Source organism: Zalophus californianus, chromosome 2 (genome assembly GCF_009762305.2).
Source record: "Zalophus californianus isolate mZalCal1 chromosome 2, mZalCal1.pri.v2, whole genome shotgun sequence".
Classification (NCBI taxonomy): Eukaryota; Metazoa; Chordata; class Mammalia; order Carnivora; family Otariidae; genus Zalophus; species Zalophus californianus.
The window spans coordinates 41,704,429-41,724,939 of NC_045596.1; the positions used below are offsets into that span (position 1 = coordinate 41,704,429).

General features: G+C 36.9%; 1 protein-coding gene across 3 annotated transcripts in view; it reads right to left on the reverse strand.

The window, feature by feature from the left end:
• The window catches only part of SCFD2 (sec1 family domain containing 2), a 457,042-nt gene that overhangs the window by 233,806 nt on the left and 202,725 nt on the right, over positions 1-20,511 (reverse strand). For all 3 annotated transcript variants that reach the window (XM_027599719.1, XM_027599718.1, XM_027599720.1), the window contains exon 5: positions 13,338-13,587. In XM_027599719.1, coding sequence (XP_027455520.1) covers positions 13,338-13,587 — 250 coding nt within the window. The remainder of the gene's footprint in view (positions 1-13,337; positions 13,588-20,511) is intronic.

Below are 20,511 nucleotides of genomic sequence, written 5' to 3' on the forward strand. Positions count from 1 at the left end.
AAAACTAAATTTCAAAATACAAATCACTATCACCATGGCTGTACACATATGTTCTCCCTCTGGTTTTTTAAATATTAATCTTTTATTCTCACATAATAAACTAATATAAGTCAAAGCCTACAGCCGGCTGTGTCCCTTTTAAATTTTCTTCTGCTCCAATTTTAGGCTGAACTGCTTGTACCTAAGTATTTTTATTTTTACCCAAGGTCCTTAAGAATCTCCTTTTGGGCTTACATGGTCTTCCTTTATATTGTGATTAAAGGTAATTTTACTTTTGAGGGACACTGTTTCCTAGGACTTGGAGTAGGGATTCAGCACTCATATTCTCAACAACTTCCTTTCCAATGTTCGTTTTAAAAACCTTATGTTGACTATATACCTGCACCTTCCTTATTCTAGGCACTGTGACCTTAATAGACAAACTGTCTAAAAGATTTAAAACAAAAGCCTACCTGATACCTTTACTTGTGAAGCATATGTGGAATCTGAATTTGTACTTAGCAGTAGATCATCAAACACACATCAAAATACTAATAGTAGTTTTCTCTGGGTAGTGGGTTTATGGGTAATTTATTTTATTTTATTCTGTGTTTGTTAAGGTACAAAGGCTCTTTACAGTATTCTATGAACAAATGATTTCTGTAATCAGAAAAAAATCCAATTATAGATATTTTAAGAACGTATAACATGAGTGGAATTTTCCGATTCATCCAAATGACAATCCCTGCCCTTCTAAAACTTATATTCTAAGAATTATAAGTAATTACACAGCGATGCATGACAGGCACAATTACTGCTACTTGAGTTTGGAGGGGCAATCACATGGTGAAAGCAGCTTTAGTTCTAAGAATTACTTTAGTTGACAGTTGCTCTGATACTGTTTTCTGAGACACTAGTGAAAATTCCGGCCAATTCTTTTTAGGCATACCAATTCTTACTCTCAAAGCCATTATTCAGGTGTCAATGACATATTGGTCCACTTACAGGTAAAATATCAAACTCAGGAGACAGAGGACAAGATAGTTGTATTTGTCTAATTATAAAGATGCAAAACTGGCTTATTAGTGAATGTTCTCAAGATGCATATATCAGTATGTCAGGACTGGATGTCAGTATCCCTTCTTTTGTGGAACCACTCCAACCCCCATTCTAAGTGGCAATGATAGATTGTCAATCATAGTCCACTGTCCATTTCTCCAAATCCCTGCCCCTGCCTCCCTCCCTCCTGCTTCCCAACACAGTGATGGCCACATGACTCAGCATAGCCAGAGGAGACCCCACTCCCCTGACAACAGTGGCTGAAAGTCAGTCAGCTTTGTTTCCTAGGATTGATCAGAAAAGCTCTTTCTTTCCTTTTTTTTCCTGGGTTGCTATTCTGGAATGATATAAGCCAGGAATGGCTGGGAGGAATGAGAAGTTCACAGAGGCAGTTGTAATTTGAAAAAATGAGGCCAATACTTTGAAGGAAGAAAAGCTTAGAAGATGCAAAGAGTCCTGATCACACTGTTGGAGCCCCTACCCCAACTCTCCTAAATATAGTTCCATCTCTGGGCTTCCCAGATGAGTCAATATGAAAGGCAAATACTAAGTAGGAAAACCTATTAGCAAAACATATGACTAAGTGTTAATAACCTTAATAATCCAAATGCTCTAATTTTTAAATCATTAAGAATAAAATGAATAATACAGTAGAAAAAAAAGGAAAGACCATGAACAGGCAATTGACAAAAGAGTAAATACAAATGGCAAAATCTGTTTTTCATCAGTACTCAATAAAATGCAATTTATATATGGCCCCTACACTGTTCTTTCCATTTCCAAATTTTCTACAATGAGAAAAAGTCTGACTGTAATAGCGGAGGAAGAACTATAAAGTAAAGGTATTAAAGTATAAAATTAAATTTAAGAATATTAGCCTGGCATCAGTTGGCATGATGAATGGGTGGGTAGACACAGAGAAAAGGCCATGGCCGATATGTGCCTGGGGTAAGGGAGCATCTTTGGAGAGATGTAAACAGCATCTCAAAGACAACAGACATAGCCACCTCCTGTAGGGGGTGAAATTGAGTCAGTGACTCCATTGCTTCCCTCCTGAGATGACAGTGGTATCCTGAAAAAGACAGAATGGTATTGAGGAGAAGCTGATTTAGAAGTAGGAAGGGAATATACTGATTCAGATTAAAATAAAAAGCATATAAAGCTAGACCCATAGAATGGTAGAGAAAGAAGAGACCTTAGATTCACCTAATAAGGCTCTCATTTTATGATGAGGATCCTGAGTCCAAAGCAAGATCAGTGACTTACTTTCGGGTTACATACCTATGGTCATATTTAGGAGTAAAAATCAGACCCTTCCCTGCCAGGCTCTTTTTCTTCTTTTTTTTTCTCTTCATTTTTTACCTTTTGACCCCCTTCACCCATTTCTCTCACCTCGTAACCCCTACCTCTGGCAACCATCAGTCTCCGTAAGTTTGTTTTTTTGTGTGTTTATTTAGGCTCCATAAGAGAGATCATTTGGTATGTCTTTCTCTGTCTGACTTACTGCACTTAGTATAATGTCCATCCATGTTGTCACAAATGACAAGATTTCATTCCTTTATAGCTGAATAATATTCCATTGTGTGTATGCGTGTATACACACACAATTTCTTTATCCATTCATCTGCCAATGAACACTTAAGTTGCTCCTATAACCTCACGATTCTGAATAATGCTGTAATGAACACAGGGGTGCATATACCTTTTCAAGTCAGTATTTTCATTTTCTTTGGGTAAATACCCAGAAGTGGAATTGCTGATTCATAATATAGTTAGTTCTATTTTCAATTTTCTGAGGAACCTCCATACTGTTTTCCATAGTGGCTGCTCCATTACATACCCACCAACAATGTACAAAAATTCTCTTATTCCCTTTCTTTTTAAGTCTTGTCTTGTCTTTTCCCTTTCTTTTTAAGTCTTTGTCTTTTAATAGCTTTTTGCTATTAAGTATAATGTTAGCTGTAGACTTGTCATATATGGCCTTTATTATGTTGAGGTATATTCCCTATCCACCCACTTTGTTGAGTATTTTTATCATAAATGGGAGTTGAATTTTGTTAAATAGTTTTTCTACATCTATTGAGATGATGAACAATTTTTATCCTTCATTTTGTTAATGTGGTATATCACCTTGACTCTTTGTGGATGTTGAACCATCCTGGCATTCCTTTTTTTTTTTTAATCATAGTATTTTTATCATAAATGGGAGTTGAATTTTGTCAAATAGTTTTTCTACATCTATTGAGATGATGAACAATTTTTATCCTTCATTTTGTTAATATGGTATCACCTTGACTCTTTGTGGATGTTGAACCATCCTGGCATTCCTGGAATGAGTTCACCTGATAATGATGTGTGATCCTTTTAATGTATTGTGAATTCAGTTTGCTAACATTTTGTTGAGAATTTTTACATCTAAGTTTATCGGGGATATTGGCCTTTAATTTTCTTTTCTTGTGTTTTGTCTGCTTTTGGTATCAGGGTAATCCTTACCTTGAAAAATGAGTTTTGAAGAGGTCCTTCCTCTTCTATTTTTTTGGAAAAGTTTGAGAAGGATTGGTATTAATTCTAAACATTTGGGAGAATTCAACAGTGAAGCTGCCTAGTCCTAGACTTTTGTTTGGGGGGAGGTTTTCAATTACTGATTCAATCTCCTTACTAGTAATTGGTCTGTCCCAATTTTCTATTTCATCGTGATTTAGTCTTGATTGTACGTTTCTAGGAATTCATCCATTTCTTCTAGGTTCTGCAATTTTTTGGCATATAGTTGTTCATAGTAGTGTCTTATAATCCTTTGTATTTCTATACTATTAGTTGTAACATCTCCTCTAACATTTCTGATTTTATTTGAGCCCTCTCTTTTTTTTCCTTGATGAGTCTAGGTAAAAGCTTCTCAAATATGTTTATCTTTTCAAAGAACCAGCTCTTCTCTAATGTCTTTTTATTTTTACTCTAATCTTTGTAATTTCTCTTGTTCTAACTTTGGACTTCATTTTTTCTTCTTTTCCTAGCTCCTTGAGGTGTGAAATTAGGTTGTTTGAGACTTTTCTTATTTCTTGAAGCATATATCATAATTAACTTCTCCCTTAGAACTGTTTTTGCTGTATCCCATAAATTTTGATATGTTATATTATTTTCATTTGTCTCTATTTTTTTATTTCTCCTTTGGTGTTTGTTTGTTTGTTTTTTAATTTCTCCCTTGATTTCTTCATTGACTCACTGGTTGTTCAGTAGCATGTTGTTTAATCTCTACATATTTGTGATTTTTTTAGTTTTCTTCTTGTAATTGATTTCATACATGGTTTCATACCATTGTGACTGGAAAAGATGCTTGATATGATTTGATCCTCTTAAATTTATTCAGACTTGTTTTGTGGCTTAACCTGTGATCTACACTGAAGAGTATTCCATATGCACTTGAGAAGAATATGTATTTTGTTGTTTTTGGATGGAACGTTCTGTATATATCTGTTAAGTCCATCTGTTCTAAAGTCACTTAATGCTGATATTATTGATTTTCTTTTTTTTAAGATTTTATTTATTTATTTATTTATTTATTTATTTATTTGACAGAGAGAGAGAGATAGAGAGATCAAACAGGGGTAGCAGCAGTCAGAGGGAGAAGGAAAAGCAGGTTCCTCGTGGAGCAGGGAGCCTGACATGGGGCTTGATCCCAGGATCTGGGATCATGACCTGAGCCAAAGGCAGAAGCTTAACCAACTGTGCCACCCAGGCGCCACTGATATTATTGATTTTCTGTCTGGATAATCTGTTGATGTAAATAGAGTATTAAAATTCCTTACTACTGTCTTGCTTACTATTTAGGTCTGTTAATATTTTTTCTTTATATATTTAGGTGCATCTATATCAGGTGCATAAATATTTACAAATGTTATATCCTCTAGTTGGACTATTTATCATTGTGTAACTCCATCTTTGTGTCTTTAAAGTTTGTTCTAAAGTCTATTTTTTCGATATAAATACAGTTACTCCAGCTTTCTTTTGGTTCCCATTTGCATGGAATATCTTTTTCCATCTCTTCATGTCCAGTCTGTGAGTGTCTTTACATCTAAGGTGAGTCTCTTACAGGCAGCATATAGATGGGTAATTTTTTTTTTAATCCATTCAGTCACTCTATGTCTTTTAATTGGAGAATTTAGTCCATTTACATTTAAAGTACTTATTGATAGGTATTACTTATTGCCATTTTGTTCATTGTTTGTTGGCTATTTTTGTAGCTCCTCTCTGTTCCTTTCATCTTCTCTTGGTGTCTTCCATTGTTCTTTGGTGACTTTCTTTAGAGGTATGTTTATATTCTTTTCACTTCATCTTCTATGTATTTACTATAGGTTTTGCTTTGCAGTTACCATGAGGCTTACATACAACAACTCATATCTTTAGCAGTCTATTTTAAGTTGATAATAATTTAAGTTCTATTCTATTCTAAATATTTTCACTCTCCCCCCTCCGTCTTATGTTTTTTGATGTCACATTTCACATCTTTTTATCTTGCGTATCCCTTAACTAATCATTATGATCATACTTATTTTTACTATTTTTGTCTTTTAACCTTCATACTAGCTTTATGATATGAGCATATTTAGGATTAAAAATCAGCAACCCCCCCACAGCTGCACCCTTTTCAACCATATCACCCCATCTCTCCTATTTCATCCATAGCTACATGTTCAAGAAAACTATTCTTATATTCCATGTATGCCACTTTTTCTTTTCATGATTGAGAAATTTATGCCACATATAATGTACAATTAATAAGAATCATCAATAATTAATATCCATCTGTAGCATTAACAATTGTTACTATTGACATCATGTGCAGACACAAAAATTAGTGATACGGACAGTATGTCTTCCACATTCGTGCATACATTAAATACCAATGCAAGAATATCTGTCCCAGTGTCTTAGTTAAGAATGACTATTTTTATGATGTGACATGGAAAAATTAAGTACTTGAGAAAGTAATTTGTAGTGATCCCTTAATATGTTAGCAAAATTGCTTAACTAGTAGGCTACCTTAATAGGCAGATCTAAATATCTTTCTACATAGCCTGTGATATATTTTAAATATGGAATAAACCTTTTAAACTTCATTTGATATAGCTGTTTTGTAATATGTGCTGTGGTTAACTATTTTAATATGTTGGACAGTAAAACTAAATGTAACAGTTCCAACATTTCTCATGGGAGAGATTTAGGGCAGACATATGTTCTTCATCAGAGTTTCCAGCAGAAATCTTAGAAATCAAGAGGAAAAATAAACCTTATTATACCAAACTGTGTAGCAAACCATAATGGACAGCAACAGTCATAAAGTTGTTTTTTGTTTTGTTTTCTTCTGGCAGCCCTGAAACAAAAAAATCTGAAACACTAGAAATGAAGGTGTATTCCTTAATGCAAAGTCCAATATTGGAATGTCACAACAACTGGAAATCCATAAACTAGAACCAAGAAATAAGGTAGAATCCTTTCTAAAATAAATTTTACCCTACTTCCTGAACTCCTCCAGCTGAGTGGGTAGATTCCATAATCATGGTTTTGTACACTGGCACCTACTGTAATGAGCTAAAGTTTTCATTCAAGTGTGGGTAACATGAAGGTTGGTAATGAGTTTTTAGGATCACTCTTCCAGTTACCACAGCAACAGCCTTGTCATTGCCAAACCAGGAGGGATACTTAAGGTTTAAGGAACAACTTCCCAAGAGAAAGAGTTTTGAAATTTTGAAAACTGATATTCCAATTGGAATAGTGCCCTCAGGAGCAATAATCTGCAGAAATGTACAGTCTGAAATTTGATTAATTACTGAGGCAAACCTGTGAGATGAGGAAAGAATGCAGAGGTGATGAAGTAAAGGAAGCCTAAGAGGAGAACTTCTTATTGGCTCCTCGTCTTTTACAATTTTCTGTTTGGAAGTACTTCATATTTTACTAAGGAGACTAACTTTCTACAAGGCTGGGAAAAGTACTCAGCCAACTATGAAAAATGCTTTGTTTGAAAGACATATCTCTACTAACATAATAAAACATCTAGGCCCTGTGGTAACAGAGATGAAAGTTTTTATAATAAAGTGGCAGACACGAATAGCAATAATAATTTTATATGGTCTATGTTTACCTGAGCTTTTCAAAAGAGGAAAGATGTCATAAATCAGTGCAACTAGATTTTTACTGTTGGCTGTAGAATATGGCTTTGTTTCACTATGGATAAGGGCACAAAAGTGCTTTCCATTTGGAAAGTAGACCTGAAAGTATCATGTCGGTACCTTCCACAACCCATTGAAAAACAAATTCTCAGCTTCTTCTTCACTCAGAGTTGAAGAGACTCTCCTCTATTAGGTTTCCTCTAGGGGATGCAAGGGAACTGGTTGAGAGCTCCCTAGACTATGTTTATCTTCTCAGTGTCCTCAAGAACACTGCTTTCCAAACTGGACCTGCCTTTCCTCATTTATTACATGTGATTGATATTTAAAAGGGTATTGGACAAGTGAGAAGGGATAGAGGAAAAAAAAACTTAGGAAACAAGATCCCTTAAAATGAAACTTTAACAAAGTTGAGATGATTCAAAAAATCATGGTCCATCATGAAGAGAACTTATGCATTTTACCCAAATCAATGTGAAGTTCTGATTATTCCAGTTAGAGTAACAGGAATCCTGCCATTACTTTATGCAAAAGTACTGGGAATTATGTGGCAAAGGAAGCACAACTATACATCTAGTGAGAAAAATACATCTTTACATGAGAAGAACTTATGCAACATTCCTTCCACAAAACTTACTCTTCATATTTCATTAAAAAATAATATTCCTGATTTCTTGAGAGATTAGAGTATCAGATTCTTGCTCTCCTGGTAACAATCAGAGGAGCCCCAGTTTGACACAGTCCCTGCCATTCCCTATCACTCTCTCTATTAAGACTAAATATCCTTGGGCGCCTGGGTGACTCAGTCAGTTAAGCGTCTGCCTTCAGCTCAGATCATGATCCCGGAGTCCTGGGGTCGAGCCCTGCATCGGGCTCCCTGCTCTGCAGAGAGCCCGCTTCTCCCTTTCCCTCTTCTGTTCCCCCTGCTTGTGCTCTCTCTCTCTCTCTGTCAAATAAATAAATAAAATCTTTAAAAAAAAATAATAACGATAATGATGTAGAGAACACCAACTGACAGCACATGCGCCAGGGTCTGCACCAAGCACTTTGACTATTTTATCTCATGAATTTGGTACTATCATTACTATCCCCATTTGATTTATGAGGAAACTGAGAATCAGTGAAGTTAAATGACTTACTCAAGATGGCACAACTACTAAAATTCAGAGTCAGAACTAAAACCCAGGCACACAACTCCTAATCCTGTGCTGAGAACCTTTACATTTCACTACCACTGCCCCCAGGGGTTCTATGCTTCAAGAGCTTGGAATAATGCCAGGTATGTAGACATATTCAACAAATATTGATAGGTTGAAAATATTTGTGATGTAAGTCCAGTGATACTAGCACACAATAGCACATTATTTCAGTTTATACTGTAAAAGAAACGTTAATATTATAACTGTGGATTAAAGTACCATGGGCATCACTCCACCTCACAGTATATTATCTTCCCTTACAATTTTCCCTATCAGAGAAGCCTAAAATGATAACTGCAGCAAATACAAGTTTTTTACTTACTGTCCATTCTCACCTTCTTTCTTCTAACAGAACTCTGACTTTGGTCATGAGAAATAGATGCCCAGTTAAAAATACTCTAGGAGCCAGAGGTGATCATGAAACCCAGTTCTAGCCAATGATACAAGTAGGAGAGGAGAAATGTTATTGTGTTCCCTAATATAAAAAGGGCAGCCTCTGTTAATATATGCCTCTTACTTTCAAGCATGGACATACTAAGTCAAGGAGAAGTGACGACCTCATGACCATGATGACAAAGAAAGAAGAAAGCAAGAAAGCAAGCAAGAAAGAAAGCAAGAAAACAAGCAAGTAAGCAAGCAAGAAAGCAAGCAAGCAAGCAAGCAAGCAAGAAAGAAAGGAGCCAGAAAGAACATGAGTTCTGCTGCCTGTCTCTGAACTTCCTGCTGAGAAAATATAAATCCCTATTTGTTAAGCTAATCTGGTAAATTTCCCACTATATATATCCAGGTGTAATCCTTATACAATGGTACAATAAGTGATAACCCCAAATTATCAACAGGAAGAAGAATAAGAGTGTAATAAATATAAATACAGTTTCCATGGTATCATTATACCTCTATCTTGAACTATAGATTTTTTTTAGATACTTTGAATCACTCATTCCCTAGCTTTACACTAAACTCAACAGATCTAGCCCCTATTGACCTTTCCTTTAAAGATAGTATAAAAATCCAGAGACAAATCAATAAACAACATAAAAGTTGTTTACCAAAAAAATTTTTCCAAAATAGTTTTGGGTGTCAAAAACTATATGCAAGTTTTGGTTTCCTTTTTTTCTGGTTCCAGGACCTGCTGACCAACATACCCTTCGAGTACTGACTTGCTCCTAATAGGTTACATGTGTGCCGAGCTGTTTCACTTCGGCTCACAGGTTAGGTAGGTAGGGTTTGGACTGGCCAAAGCCCCAGGGCTGGTTGCTTCTGACCAAAAAGTTGTGTCCACTTGCCTGAGTACACTATGCAAGCATACTCGTTGTCTGTGTGTGTCACAATGTGATTAAGGTTGGGAAGTACTGCCCTACATGACAGCTACAAGCTATCAAAATAACAACAGACATAGGAGATGATTACTTATTTACAGTGTGTATGGACTGGAAATTAGCTCACGTATAACATCATTTGTTATATGTTAGCTCCATATAACATCATTTTATTTTTAGTAAAATCACTGAGTGGTCACCAATATAGCACTTATGTTTATTGTCAAGGTTCAAAGATGGACGATACAATGACTAACACACACCACTAGGAAATGACAGAGCCAGGACTTTTGAATCAGGGATTTTTACATCTAAGCTCTATGCTTTATCTGATACACCTCCCTGTATGATGACATTCCAAGTTTACACAGATCTTTAAAATTAGAATTTTGACTTCATTCTCTTAAGAAAGTTCAAATGGTTTTCCTTTGTTTTCTCTTGTGACTGCTAGGCAAACACTAACATACACAGAAACTGATAATCTCTTTGAATTTAGCAAGACTGAGAAAGCACAGTAAATGACATTTTCAGGCCGTACCAATTTTCTTTTTACAATTCCTATCCCTGACACTCAGGGAGCCAGCCCTTGTTATTTTGTGTGAGTAGAAAAGAGAGTTTTTGCCTGCCATTCTCCCTAAAAGTAGCTATCAAAAGGAAAATAGTACACTGCCGTTGACCATGCTTACGTTTTGGTATGTTTTGCCAATTACAATTTCTCATTGTGCTTTCCATAAAAGGGAAGAATAGGGAGAAATGAAAGAAATCATCAAAAGTAAATTACATATTCAACATATAAAAAGGAAATATGAATTTTAAACACAGGGCAATTATTGTCAAGAGATATCATTGAAATAAAAAGAATTTAAGTTTGCCACTCCTATTTTAGAAAGCTAGCAACCAGAAGATTTCAATGACTAGAAATAATATTTTAATTTCTTAATGGCAATGCAGAAACAAAGAGAATACATGCATGAAAATAGGAAGGCATGAGGAAACATCTATAAGTAGCTATTACAGACAGAGTAAAAAGAACAGGCGATATCTACAACATTAACCAAATATTAATTCACTGTTTGTAAAATACGAACATGATGGAATGGCTGAGCATGCATGGCATAAAACAGTAAATTTAAGCAAGCCTCAGTTACAAAATATAATAAATGCAATGGTTATGGAAGTGAGCTGGTAGCAAGTTTAGAATCTCTTGTCAAGACCTGGGCTCCAGACCCAGAACACCTGGGTTCAAATTCTGATCCTTTCACTTTTAGGTGATGATCACATGCTTGAGTTTTCAGTACAGAAAAAGCATTGTTTTCTTGATTCTATTAAGATTAATAAAATTATAATATGAAAAGTGGAGTTTTACTGATTAATTGCTTGCTTTCAATAATAGTTTTAAACCAAATTTCATCAACCCCAAAATGTGCACAAGCCATAAAAGAAATTCTGCCACCCAGTAACAAGGAAGCCAAGACTATAAACTGGAATAACATAAACCCAACACTGTGCACAAGTTCATGGTAAAGCCAGGTTAACCTAGTTCCACAACTGCCCAAGCATTTGTAAGGCAATTTGGAAGGTGATTCTATTCTTTCAATATATAAGGGAATATCCCACCTTGTTCTACAAGATTGAGTCACTGCTACTCCCACACCATCCTAGTGCTTTTCTCCTGAGATGTAAACAGTTGCCTCAGCAGCTAATTGTAGACATAAACCCTACTTCTCAGAACATTTGGATTTCCAAGATACTTAATAGGGGTATGTCTATGGCCAAGTAAAAGTCTATCTTCAGGAAAAAAGTCCTTTTGGTGTCCACAGAGGTGGAGTGACGCATATGTATCCCACTAGTAAGTTCACCTATGCCAAATTTAAGTAGTGCATCTTACCCACCCTGCTTAAACTGTACATCCAAAGTTTACTGATGTAGGAATGTATACTTCATATTACAAAATGTCTCTAAAATTTTTAAATATACTAAAATTTCTACAAATTCTTATTTTTAAGCTTCATTTGCTAAACTTACTAATTTCCTGATATAAGCATGAATGTACAGAAGTGTTTTTAAATGTGAAGTCACATTTAACAGCAAGAGAATGCAATATCCTAAGCAATCATAGAGAAAGTAATAAAGAGTGAAATGCTGGGTCAATAAACACCTTGAGTGAATATTAAACGAATACTCTTCCAGCATGACTTCAATTCCCAAAATAATACAGCAACATACTAATGTTACAGAAAAGCCATCCAAAGAACCTCAGCTAAAACAAACCATCTTTGTTGTCTGTTTCTGAAATTATGCATTTTAAGAATAACTCCCAATTAAATTCTCTTGGCGTTCAAATTTACTTTGAATCAAATTACTCTTCGGAGCACTGTATAAACCATATTAAACCTTTCTAAGTCAATATTCATTTATAGCCAAACAAACACGTAGACGCATATAGAGCTGTAACTTAATGAAATGGGAGCAAATTCCACAAGTTTTCCTTAAGTAGATTTTAAGTTGGCAGAGAGTTTCTATACTAAGCAAGGAAATGTTTCATTTTTGTGGAAACTTCTGTTTCCATCTCGTCAGGGTTTCATTTTCCATAGCCAAACATAGAAAAGGTCAGCCGTGGGCATGAAGGCCAGCACCATGCATGGGGCACTTTGGTGGACAGCTACACAGCCTCTTTCGGAGTGGTCTGGACGCTCCCCTCAGTGAGGTGCAACAGGCAACAGGAAGAGGAGCTGGGCAATACATAATGTGCCTCAGTGGAGCCTTCCTGAATGGAGAGGTCTGCACATACCTACACACACACACACACACACACACACACACACACACATGAATGAATGAATGGAAGCTACGTATGTTTTTAGACTATTTAAGTTTTGTGTGTAAGCTTTAACAATTTCCACTCTTAAACAGACCCAGGCTCCATCCGTACTAATGGAAATAAGCTTTGTGCAAAACAGAAATAATACTGAGTTTGATAAGAAAAACACAAATGAATGTCTCTATGAGTTACATTACAGTTCTTATTAAAAGTAAAAATGGTTAGAGTGTATGATATTTCTTTCCCGAATCAGCATAGCCTCCTTTCCTGGGATATTCGGATATTATCTGGGATACTACCAATTAATTCAGATTCAAGAGGAAATATGAGAAGTAAAAAGTATAAAAGTACTCTCAAAAATTGCAATTTTCAATTTTATGACATTGCATAACATTTTAGGGAAACAGTTTTGTGTGTGTGTGTGTGTGTGTGTGTGTGTGTGTGTTTTAAGTTTGAAATGACAATCTCAAAGAAACTATGTCAACAGAAACCCTTTGAATAGGCTGCACATCTTATTTTTTCTTAAAGATATTACACCCTGAGAAAATTTTGCTATTTTAACAAGGCTCTAGAAATAGGAGCTGTGATGGGCAATTAGAAGATAATTTCACTATAGCTGGAAAAAAAATATTGCAATGAAAACCTCTAATCCTAAAGGCTGGCTAGTACTCATCAGGCCTCATAAAATTCCAAACAACTCCAATGAAGGTGGTTTCACCTCTTTCTAAAATGCCTTTATTTTTAGACCCTTTTCTATATCAGTGATGTTTATGTCCTATATTTTTTATTAAACACTCACCTGTGATTTTTTGTAGCAAAGGTGACAATTCAGACTCTTCACAAAAGACCTGAGCCAATGCTTTCTTCACTTTTTCTTCAGCTTCCCCCAGGTTTTTGTCCACTGTGAACTCTCCACTGACAGAATAAATATATATCAGGAGGATCAACAGCTCTTCAGGGCTGTAGTCATCATTGGTCCTCTGGTCCAAAGGCTTAATCATGGGCAGCAGCTGATTTAACACAACAGACATTGTTGACTCCCCAATGCTCTGAAATAAAAAGGTGGTAATAAGAAAATATGTCATTCTTATACAAAGACGTAATTAATGCACAGTCCAAAGATGTATCAGTCCAAAGACGGCTTGTAAACAAGTTTGTGATGTTCATGACTAGATTGCTTTTTATTTGTCTGTTTCTTGTCCTAGAGAGAATGCTGCAAGAAATCTGGCATTAGATTGATTGGTATGATCTAGTTTATAACACAGCTAGTAAAGTTGCAAGCCCTTTTATATTATCTTATGTATACCTTATACAAGTAAGAGTCCACTGGTTTTATAAGTGTTAAGTACTTCAGATACCAGAAATTTTAAATTAAAAGTGTATTTTTAAAGCAATACGAGTAAAAATAAAAACAGGTCAGCATCTATATGTCCAAACAAATGCTGACATTCTTTTAGAGGAATTACCTTGAATTTTACAGTATATTCTTTTTTAATATTCTCTATATTGGCAAATATTAGTCAGAATAGATTTTTTTATTCCAAAATCAAAGTTTATTTTTATTTTATTTTTAAAATTTTTGAAAATTCTAATTCTAGTATAGTTAACCTACAGGGTTATATTAGTTTCAGGTGTACAATATAGTGATTCAACAATTCTATACAGTACTCAGTGCTCATCGTGGTAAAGGTACTCTTAATCCCCATCATCTATTTCACCCCTCCCTCCACCCACCTCCCCCTCTGGTAACCATCTGTTCTCTATAGTAAAGTGTCTGTTTTTTGGTTTGTCTCCTTTTTTTCCTTGTTCATTTGTTTTGTTTCTTAAATTCCACATATGAGTAAAATCATATGGTATTTGTCTTTCTCTGACTGATTTATTTCACTTACCATTATACTCTCTAGATCCATCTATGCTGTTGCAAATGGCAAGATTTGATTCTTTTCCATGGCTGAGTAATATTTCCTTGTATATACATACCACTTCTTTTTTTTTAAGATTTTATTTATTTATTTGAGAGAGAGAGAGAGAGTACAAGAGTGGGGTGAGGGGCAGAGGGAGAAGCAGACTCCCCACTGAGCATGGAGCCAGATGTGGGGCTTGATCCGGGACTCCGGGATCATGACCTGAGCCAAAGGCAGACGTTTAACTCACTGAGCCATCCAGGTGCCCTGACATACCACTTCTTTATCCATTCATCTATTGATGGACACTTGGGCTGCTCCTATAATTTGGCTATTGTAAATAATGCTGCAATAAGCATAAGGGTATATATATCCCTTCAAATTAGTGTTTTTGTATTCTTTGGGTAAATACCCAGTAGTGCGATTATTGATCATAGGATTTTTTTTTTTTTTTATAACAAGGAACAGTCATTTTCTGCTAAACCTGGTGAATAGAATAAGGGATCAAACTGGGCAATGTCACTTAGGGTTCAAGATATCTTTGGGTAAATCTGAAGGTAATCCACTTTATAACTTAAAACATGTTTTTCCTTTTAGCTCTTCCACTCATTTCATGAGTGATATTTAGCAGAGAATTTCAAAATTCCTTGCATGTGATAACAGCACGGCATTTCTGGAGTAACCGCATCACTTCTAAATAGATATACCATGTTTCATACAAATTCTGAGATTTTTAGTGAATAGATAAATCCCCATTTTAAATAATGTACTTTATTTCACTTATAAAATAATCCTAGAAAATAAAACTCAACTATTTGTATTTATATTAAAATCAGAGGCCAAATGATCACAACTTGCAACTTCCATGTCATTCATTCAGAGGGGTTCACTGAGTATCTACTATGTTCCAGGTATTATACTGGGTCTAGGGATATAGCAGTCAATGAAACAAATCTCTTGCTCTCATAAAGCTTACATTCTAGTTGGGTGAAACAGACAATTAAGAAGCTAAAGGAGTAAAATATATAGTCTACTAGAGGGTGGTGAGAGCTATGGAGAAGAATAAAGTAGAAAAGAAGGAAGATGGGACATTAGGGTATGTGTATGTTTATGTGTATGAAAATACGCTATGTTAAAGAGGAAAAGCCAGGTTAAGAAGGGAGTGTTGGAATTAAAAAATAACCTACAGAAATGCTCTCTTTGAATGAAGTTGATGGCAAGGAGATGGATGTGATTCTGTATTGGGATAACTACCCCAAAACGAACTTTTCAAGTCAAGTCATTTCCACACTTGGAAAAATTTGGACATAGCATCTCAAGGCTAAGGTTTACAATTATATTATTTGGTACACGAAAAACAGCTGTTACCATTCATTTCCACTAAAAATCTTGGATGTTCACAATGCACCAAACAAAAACAAAATGATAAGTCTCTGGAATGAACAGGTACAGATGGAAAAGAACAGGATGATTTTAGTGTTACATGGTGACAAGACACATTTACCCAGTGTAAACACACCCACTTCTCAAAGGAAATGGCTAGAATGTTTGAAGGCATCCTAGGACTGTCCTATAACCTCAGGAGTCTCTGGAGACAAGCATTCAAGTATTCTCTGCTTTACAAGCTGCCAAGAGCAATTTGAAATATAGGAGCTGTGTGGCTGGCCTGTTAGAAGTGGGGCTGTGGGGGCTATAGCTTTCACTTTTCCTTTTTACCCTATCACCCACATTTTGGATAACATTAAGCAGATTCCTTCATTGCTTCATTATATCCCATTTCTAAAAAGCAGGTATATGCATCAAGTATCTATCCTATAGGAGTCCTATGATTCTCTTCCCAGAGCAAAAGGATTTTTTAAAAGATAGTTATAAAAAGTAAAACAAGGTAGAATAATCATCATAATCATTTGAAAAGGTTCACCCACTAACATCTGGCCATGAGAGCATCATTTTCAAATTGTTGATCTAAGATATATTGCTGGAGAACCAACTACCTCATTGGTAACACTCTAGCAGACATCTGTTAGCTAAGTAATACCTGTGCACATCAATTTATAAAATTACATTCTAATCTGCTTAAAGCATTCCCAAAAGCTAATTATTAAGTTGAATACAAAGTGAAGAATACTGATCAGTCTTAAAGAGCCATGAGATATGGTGGAAATAAAAAGGCTCCATTTCAAACACCCAGATTCCAAACCTGACTGTACCACTAAGCAGCCCCTTAACCTCGTAGGATCCCAATAAACTTCTCAGGATCTTTTCATCTCTAAAATGACATGATCCAACTAAAAGATGGCTCAGTTCTTAAGCCACATATATGCCAAGATCTCCATTTTAACTTTAACTTTAACATTACCACTGGTGATAGTAGGCTGTGAATCACATTTCATTGCTGGCTACACAGAAAAATACAAATGCTCAAAAGAAAAGCTTTACTGCAGAAACAAATGTAGATACAGAAATATCATAGATACATGTGTGACATGGGCTGATATACATACATCTATTTCCTAGTTCTGCCACCGAGAGAATCTAGAAGTAATGACACCTCAGTAGCAATGAGCACACCCAGTGGCCAGATCTTGGTTTCTAATATCATTCTCAAAAAAAAGGAATCAGGGATCCTCAGAGAAATGGCTGATTCAAGGGATGGGGCAGGGGAAAATACAGGAAGATCTTGTTGTGCCAGAAAGTAAGGAAGTCCTTAAAAAAATAAAGGGATGGGCCATGTCAAAAGGACACAAGAGACAACTGGAAGGCCTCCCAGTGGTCAAAGCTGAAACAATTTGGGTAAGAAAAATAAAGTAGTAATGGATTATAACCCCAAATACAAAAAAAAATGTGCTTCACTCCATACTGATCTAAATAAGTGATTGCATAAATAAATAAATATAGGGGCACCTGGATGGCTCAGATGGTTAAGCGTCTGCCTTCGGCTCAGGTCATGATCCTAGGGTCCTGGGATCGAGTCCCGCATCGGGCTCCCTGCTCCTTGGGAGCCTGCTTCTCCCTCTGCTTCTCTCTCTCTCTCTCTCTCTCCCTCCCTCTGTCTCTCATGAATAAATAAATAAAATCTTAAAAAAAAAAACATTTAAAAAATAAATAAATATAAATAAATAAATAAATGTAGGAGAAGAGATAAATGTTCCTTACAGAAGTCCAAATAACTTATGTAGACACTGCCCCCTCCAGGGGTTAGAGCTTAATCCCCCCACCTCTTGAGTGTGGGCTACACATAATAACTTGCTTCTAAAAAATTGTGTATGGAAAGAGGAGGGAGGAGAACTTTACCTTAGAATATCGAGGTTAACATCACGGGTGATAAGGCAAATGATATCATGTGTCCCTAATATGATGTGGTGAGAATGGCACTTCACTTTTGTGGTATTTTTCTCCCAAGCCCATAACCGCACAACAAAAACAACAGATAAATCCTAATTAAGGAACATTCTACAAAATGCCTAACTAGTATTCCTCAAAACTGTCAGGTCATGAAAAACAAGGAAAGACTAAAAAACTAGCACACACCAGACGAGACTAATGACAAAATGTGATGGGGTCCTGGATGGGATCTGGGAACAGAGACAGAGCATGGGGGTGGGCAGGGTGGGGGAGACTAGTAAAATCAGACTAAAGTCTGGAGTTTATAGTCAATAGTAATGCACCAATACTGGCTTCTTAGTTTTGACAAATACACTACAGTACTCTAAGATTTTTACAATAAGGTAAGGGATATACAGAGCGCTGTGCTATCTTGACAACTTTTATATACATCTAAAATAATCTACAATAAAACATTTTGTTGGCAAGGGGAGGCGAGATGAGGGGAAGAAAGGGAAAGGGAAGTTGAGGGAAGGGAAGATAATAAGAGCCAAATCCAGGTACTTTTGGATCTCCTTCTGTCAGACTGAAAATTCCAGGAAAGACAATTTCAGCTGAGTATAAGAACTCCTCAAACAGAGGAACCAAAGTAAGGGACTGACTCAGGAAGCAATGAACCTCCCATCAATGGCAAAGGGAGGCAGGGAGGTCGTCTGGCACGGATGAACGACAGGGAATCCTATACACACTGGCTTGGAAGGCCAATTAGACCCTCCTAGGACTATCCATAAAAGCATGACTCCAGATTGGATGTATATCAATTTTCCAATACTCTCTTCTCTTAGAATGAAACCTCAACAAGAAAAAGGAAAAGATCAGCGAGATCCGACATTGAAACCTCTTTAAAGCTGAAAGAAAGAATCTGAGGAGGACTGATAATGAGGTTACGGGAGTAAAATTATATGCCTGAGAAACAGCTGTAGCACTTACAAGCTGTGTGACCTTGGGCAACTTAAATTAACTTCTCCAAGTCTCAGTTTCCTCACCTGGAGAATGGACAAACTACCACAAATGTCTGAAAATTAAGCATCCCCTCAGACACTCCTTTTCATATTGGGACAATTAAACTACTTTGTGGTTTAAAATACAGTAATCCCCGCAATGGGGCAGTCTTTGTGAGGACCCAAACATCAAAGGACACCCTCTCTTCTGAGGGTTGATTTTGGGGAAAATACTTGACCTTACATTTGAGGCCAGACAATAATAGCTTTCGCTTCATAAGTTTGTTCTCAAGATCTAATAACAGAAGTAAATCACAAAGGGCAGTGCCTGGTACATAGCCTCTGATCAATATGAAATGCCTACCACCACTATCGCCTACTACCCCATGCTTGCTTGCCTGCTAGAAGTGATCAAGGGGACCGGTAGGGAACAAAAGACCTTCTAGGAATAAGAAGTCCGTGGTCTCAAAGGAGGGAGGAGCAGCCTGCCAGTATTGGATGTGACACCACATCTGGGAACTTAACTGCAAAGTTAGTCAAAGGTTAAAGGCAATATAAACATTATTAAACACTGCCATTAAAAAAGCACACACAGAGCAAACCACAAGCAAAGCAAAAAAAAAATGGCTTCTTTATAAAGTACCAGGGATTAAATTTCTCATTCATTTTGGTATAAATGGGCCAACTAGTAGGAGGTGGAAGACTAGAGCTGTGTCTAGAGTGACAGAACCTTTTTTTTTTTTAAATTCTGCAGTCTGGAGCTCCTGTTATTTTTGAATGAGTCCCCAGTAACTCCATACAAAAGGCTCTCTGTAAAATGCGTGCTGCCTTTAGAAAAGCCATTTTGGGGGTGGGGGGGGCTGAATTAAAACACCTCTGCGAAGTCAGAGTCAGGTCCTGTGCTGGCTACGACCGCAGGCCTGAGGAGTGAACAGGCCATATTCCTCCTGGCTGCCGAGCAGGCCGGGCTGGCTCCACACCTGCTCCTCTGTGGTGCAGCCTGCAGACCCTCCATGAAACTCAAAGCCACTCTCACGGGCTGCTGGAGAACCCATCTCCGCAGCTCCTCCAAGGTCCAGCTCAGTCCCGGGGTATGGCCTCATGGGATGCTGCCAGTGAGGGCCTGAGGGAGTGCCTAAGGCCCTTCTGCCCCCAAACATCACTTGCCACCCTTGCTTTGATACCTGTCACAGGTTTTAGATTCCTATGATTAAAGCCACTCTGCTTCTTTGGGGGATGGGCTTCTGTATACGCCCCAGGCAAAATGCAAAAATGGAACTTGGTGTATGGGAGGATAATTCATTGATGCACTCATGAATCTTCAACAAATGTTTATTGTGTACAGACGAAGTGCCAGTCACTGTGCTATACTCTGGGCATACAAAGAACAAGGCAAGACACAAGATTCCAGGAGCTTACAGGTGAGTGGGGCTAGGAGTAAACAGTAGAGGAGATGAAGTAAGTAAGTGCTTTAGTGGAAGTTTTCATCCACTTTGGAGACAGCCCGGGAAGGATGGTACCTCAACTGGGTCTTACCCAATCAACTGCCATCTCAGGGAGGAGCACAGCTCCGAGAAATGACCAATGGGCTAAGATCCTTCCTTCATTTCCTCAGCAAATATTTAACACCCACTTACTAAGAGTGTGTGGTAGGTAGAGTTATGACCCCTGAAAAAGGCCACACTCTAACCCCAGAATATGTCATTGCCAACGTGATTAAGGTTACAGATCTTGCAATGGAGAT